The sequence below is a fragment of the Priapulus caudatus genome, unplaced genomic scaffold, assembly GCF_000485595.1.
Source record: "Priapulus caudatus unplaced genomic scaffold, Priapulus_caudatus-5.0.1 Scaffold2270, whole genome shotgun sequence".
Lineage (NCBI taxonomy): Eukaryota > Metazoa > Priapulida > Priapulimorpha > Priapulimorphida > Priapulidae > Priapulus > Priapulus caudatus.
Window position 1 is genome coordinate 28,221 of NW_014579331.1, and position 5,642 is coordinate 33,862.

At 42.3% G+C, this 5,642-nt stretch overlaps 2 protein-coding genes across 2 annotated transcripts in view; both read right to left on the minus strand.

Moving 5' to 3' along the window:
- Window positions 1–1,899, minus strand: part of LOC106818478 (nucleosome-remodeling factor subunit BPTF-like) — a gene marked incomplete at its 3' end in the record, with an annotated part of 7,020 nt that extends 5,121 nt beyond the window's left edge. Inside the window, 4 exon segments of the mRNA XM_014823180.1 lie at window positions 372–587; window positions 734–853; window positions 982–1,428; window positions 1,599–1,899. Coding sequence (XP_014678666.1) covers window positions 372–587; window positions 734–853; window positions 982–1,182 — 537 coding nt within the window.
- A 2,598-nt stretch (window positions 1,900–4,497) lies between these two features.
- LOC106818474 overlaps window positions 4,498–5,642 on the minus strand; it is a 3,307-nt gene continuing 2,162 nt past the window's right edge. Inside the window, exons 4-6 of the mRNA XM_014823177.1 lie at window positions 5,425–5,605; window positions 5,060–5,165; window positions 4,498–4,886 (exon numbers count right to left, since the gene is read on the minus strand). Of these exons, the coding sequence (XP_014678663.1) occupies window positions 4,498–4,886; window positions 5,060–5,165; window positions 5,425–5,605 (676 nt within the window). The remainder of the gene's footprint in view (window positions 4,887–5,059; window positions 5,166–5,424; window positions 5,606–5,642) is intronic.

Below are 5,642 nucleotides of genomic sequence, written 5' to 3' on the forward strand. Positions count from 1 at the left end.
CACGTGACCTAATTACGACCTCACGTGACCTAACCACGACCTAACGTGACCTAACCACGACCTCACGTGACCTAATTACGACCTCACGTGACCTAACCACGACCTCACGTGACCTAACCACGACCTCACGTGACCTAATTGTGACCTCACGTGACCTAATCACGACCTCACGTGACCTAATCACGACCTCAATGGACCTAATTGTGACCTCACGTGACCTAATCACGACCTCACGTGACCTAATTGTGACCTCACGGTTATCAGATCACAACCTTCCGCTGACATCGTAACACGCCTCACGACCTCCCCTGACCCCTGCGACCTGGCATGACCCCCAGCGACCTCGCGTGACCCTCCGCGACCTCGCTCACCCGGGTCGTTGGCTGCTGGTCGGTGGCGGCGTGCAGCTTCTTCATGATGTCCTTCTCTAGCAGCGCGCGCTTCTTCTGTATGTCCTTCACAACCTCCACACACTCCACAGATGCAGACGCTTGACATTCTTCGCTCTCAAAGTGAAGAGGCCTAACACCAAGGTCTTCTAAAATGACATCACAGTCAGAAGCCAGAACAGTGCAGCGTGTCTCATCCTGTTAAAGTGTGATTAGTGTTACACTTCATTTTTATTCTAAACTTTTAACTGCATCATAGTTAAGAAACAGCGCAAGTAACATGTTTAACTCACAAAGTATTCTATTCATAAGTTGTCAAAGTGCAATGCAGGTAAACAACTGACCTCGGTGGTTTTCTTCCACTGTTCGAGTTCTGCATCGAACTGCTTCGCAATGCGATCGACACATCTCCTTGCGTTCGTCGGAGTTTGGCAAATGCCGATTGACCGCAAGGTGGAAAAAACCTAGGAAATAACATTTAACGAGCTATTGCTATGCAATGCTTTGTAAAGGTAATGTGCACACAGTGAAGTGGAACAGTATTGAATAAAAGACATTGGTGTAACCATTCACTATATCTCAAGAGGGATACCTTCTGTGTGCAGCCGCTTCTCCAAAGTAGCACTGCTACCCATGACTGCAGCAGTTTGTACGCTTTGGGATTCCTGTTGGCCAGGGCGATTGCAACAGAAGCTCCAAGCTTTTGGTCTGCAATAGGCAGTTTCTGGACAGCACCAGCTGTAATGATTTTTTTTTCAAGTAGTCCGGAAAACGCACTGTGTGCGACAGGCATGTTTGTCTTGATTTCCTTTACAACGTTGCTCCAAGAAAACGTCGAAATGCTCTCTATTTCGAGACTTTTCTTAAGGGTACTCGGTTGCCTGTTGAAGTTTTGCGCTTCTTTGTAAATTTGTTTCCTAACGAAAGACTTGAACGCAACCTGAAATACTTTGCTGGACTTCCACAGAACAGACAGTGCTTGTTCGTAGTTGGACAATGTGATCAAATTGGTAGCTTTTGTTCTGAATGACGTCTTCGCCTGGAACATAGAAATAATCAAATTTAACCATGTAATAAATGTGTAAATTTATGTAAAGAACTGTCCACGCAGTCAATGTATTAATGAAATCCATTTCAAGCACAATAACCATTTAAGGCATGATTAAAAAAATGGCAATATTTTTTTGCATATTGTTCAGTAAAGCTAACCTTTCTTGTTGAATTCTTTTTCTTAGTGGTGCAACAAGGATGGAAGTGGAAAGGACTTGTTGCAACTGATTTCAAGACTTTCCTCTTCCTTGGGGTCTTTACGGGAGTTAGCTGACTATGCAATCTCTTGCATGATGCACCCGCCGTTTCACCTTGCTTCTGATGTTGTCGTGATACATGCCCCAGCTGGACGTAGCATTCACGGCACACATGCCCACATACAGGTTCCCTTCATCAATTGAAAAAAGAAATATTATTTAATTAACATTTGTTACATCTCACCAAGTGGTACAGAAATATGCTATTGAATGTTAAGTAATACTATTTAATTACATTAATAACATGATAACATAACAATGATAATATATAACATTGACTTACCGGTGCGCATATATTTGGTAAGTAATTAAACTAATCGTGCTTCAATAAACTCAGAGATCATAGCCAAGACAGTAGACACGTATATCTATATCATGTATCAGCTGGCTTTCCAAAACGCTGTGGCTATATGCCCGGCAGCCGGGCACGGTCTTCGATTTCCTAAATGCCCGGCAGTTTGAACTCTGTTTGACCTGGCTCGTTCAGATCTTTCTGACTAACCCTAACCATAACCCTAACCTTAACCCTAATTAAATTTAATTAACACTAATAAATTTTTTTAAATTAAATTGTCGTAAATAAATTATGTAAATATTTTCGTTAATTGGAAAACAATAGTTAAATAGATAAAGATACAAAAATACAGAAAACAGGAAAATAATTAAAATCATGACGGGATTCGAACCATCGACCTTTCGTAAGTAAAGCGGGTGCTCTAACCCAGGCTTTCATTTTCAAGGGGCGCGATCGCGCTCGCACTCCACCGCGCACCCGAAATTGTGCCATGGTGCGCGCATCATCACGCCTCATAAAAGTGGTTGAAATGAATTACAACCAATTAACAGCATTTCTCAGCTTTCTGTAATATAGACTGAATGAACAGAAGGCTATAATGAAATGTTACATATAACACTGATACTGATAGTGATAGTAACATTATCATGCTGCTCATGCTGTCTGCAGATAGGCTAGTTCCCGTTTCAGTTTCTCTTTGCAGTTGGCTTTCATATTACTGACTTTACTAATAACTAGCCAGTTATAGACAAGATGAGTAATATTTCCCAACAGTGTAATCAATTTCACACAATTAAATATTATGTTGGTAACAAACTATCAACTAGTTACGGTCCGGTGCCTTCCAAACTATATAGTAATCAATACACGCGATGTCCTATGTACAGTATCGCACGGCCAGCTCAGCGCGGTTAGATACAATGGCGTTATACATGCATATCAAGAGTAGATAATAACACAAGAGTGAGACACCCGATTCCCGCATTTTTAACCAATTTTTCTCATCAAAATTTGCCACCAATAAAGAAGCAAGTGTATACGTTCCTCAGCTTATTATGACCACTAATCACTCACCTTTGTGGTACTGATATTCGTTTACATATATTTGCTAGCGTATTGCTGTAAATCGTAATCTTGCACGAGCTGAATTCGCACAATTTACCGATAAAATGGCGCTATTGTGTGAGGTGTTTAGACAGATATTGAAGCTATCCTGGCGCCAATATTTAGCAACGGACTGCTTCCAAATCATTCATGCCCCGATAGGGGTTTAATGTACTTGATTACCTGCGCGTGCGTAATGTGATACTTATTGCAAACTACTACAGAGAATATTGTTATTATTGTATTATTACATATGTAAGATAGTATGTCAATTTCTTGTGTTGCGATCACAATAACTGAGCGCGTCTCGCGGTTCCTCACGAGATCAAAATTCGAAATTTAGATTGTCTCTGAACCCTATCGGGGCACGAATGATTTGGAAAACCGTCCGTTGCTAAATATTGGCGCCCCGATAGCTTCTAAATAATGTCTAAACAGGTCACAATAATAGCGGTAAATCGTGCGAATTCAGCTCGTGCAAGATTACGATTTACAGCAATACGCTAGCAAATATATGTAAACGAATATCAGTACCACAAAGGTGAGTGTGCCGATTAGTGTTCATAATAAGCTGAGGAACGTGTACACTTGCTTCTTTATTGGTAGCAAATTTTGATGAGAAAAATCGGTTAAAAATGCGGGATCGCTTCTTTATTGGTAGCAAATTTGAGAAAAATCGGTTAAAAATGCGGGAATCGGGTGTCTCACTCTTGTGTTATTATCTACTCTTGATGCATATGTACTAGACTGATGTACACCAATGTACAGTCATGTAAACACAAAAGTTAAAGTCGGTTTTTTACAGGATACAAAGCACGCCGAGTAGCGAACAAAGAATTACGACCATTTCTAGGAAATGTCTAGCTACCTGGGTAGTCAAACCCCTCGTGCAATGGCCAGAACTGCTCAATTCAGCGATTGCAGGGCTTTTGCCTATACAGTGGACCCGTTGAAGAATATTGAATAAGTGCAGCGAAGTTGTGTTAGTGTGCCGCTACGCGGCTTTTTTCGCGTTTGCGCGGATATCCGGCTGCCGATCGTCGAGTGCCTTGTAAAATACAAGAGAAGGAGCCAAGATAGAAGAGCGAGTTGTTGCATAAGTTGTTGGCGCAGCGTCAAAACAAAAGGTACCGTGCTGCCACCTATTTCCGTTTCGTAAACTTGGTGAACAATTCAAACCGATACTCATCAACTACACCACCACACCCCCCAGACATCGACATGGCATCGTCCAGTCACACCAACGTACCTATACGTGGGAATGGATCGTCCCACTCGCAATCCAACAGGGGTGTTTTTTTTTTTTAAAGGGCACAATTTATACAGCGAGAGACGATGGTGGGGGGGATACATCGTTACTAATTACTACTGTGACGACGACGATGACGACACGCGACAGAAACTACTTCATGTACAAACTACCAGAGTAAAGNCTACCTGCTAGAAGGCGGTGACCAAGAATGAGGTACTTGTGATGGCGCCTCAGCCAGAACTCGGGCATGGAGATGCGCCACATGCTGATCTGGGCAGCGCCGTCACCTTCTCGAACTACGTCTCTTTGAGCTCGGTCAAGGAGCCCTCGCCATAAAACAGACTTGCTATACTCGAGAACATGGTCGAGTTCGCCTTCATTCAGGCATGTGCTCTCACTCTTCGATGCGCGGCATTCGTCTGAGCAGAACCACTCTCCTTCCGGAATTGTGGATTCAGTTATTCCCACGCAATCGAGGTGAAACCAACTGCCACTCTTGCACAGCATGTTGTCACATGCTATCATAGCAGTGTCTCGCTCTGAAACACGCAAACATAGAACACCGCCCTAGAGGTTTAGGTGTGTCAAACAAATTATTCCTATGCCATTCGCACACCATGTTTACAAACCGATTGCAATACCATTTAAAATGTTTAAGGGACTGAAAGTGGCAATCATTATGTTTAAGGCTATGGGACAAAATGTAATGTACCTTCCATGCATGTGCAGTACTCATCTGCTGATGCAGCATTTTTGGCAGTTTCACAACAGATGTCGTTGTCACCCTCGACGACATCTGCCAGGTCTTCTTTTGGCAGCTGAGCATGCATATTGGTATCCGTTATACAACGTGAATACTAGTATTAACGTTAACAGGGTAGGATAAGCACACATTGAATTTTGCCAAAGAATTTTAGGTACAATATTTGACGGGACTACAATGACACCTTCAATTTTAAGCAAATTGTGGCGAAAATATGATATTAAATGTTCAAACACCTTATTTGCAGAATGGAGTTATATTTTACCTTTGCAACTGTCATAGCATATGTTTAAACCGCTGTTGTCATATCTCACCTGCAACCAAACTGTCGAAACGATGCTTCTGGCGAGATGAGACACATCGAGCGTCAGTTTGTCTGTGAGCTTCGATGTTCCGCACAACATCATCGCCAGATAGCATACCATTCCAGCTGTTGTGAACTTGAGGAAATCCTCAACATGGTTGAAGTTGTCCATGACCTTTTTCTTCAAGTTCCTAATGTTATAAGTTAATACAGAAATGCATTGAGTAG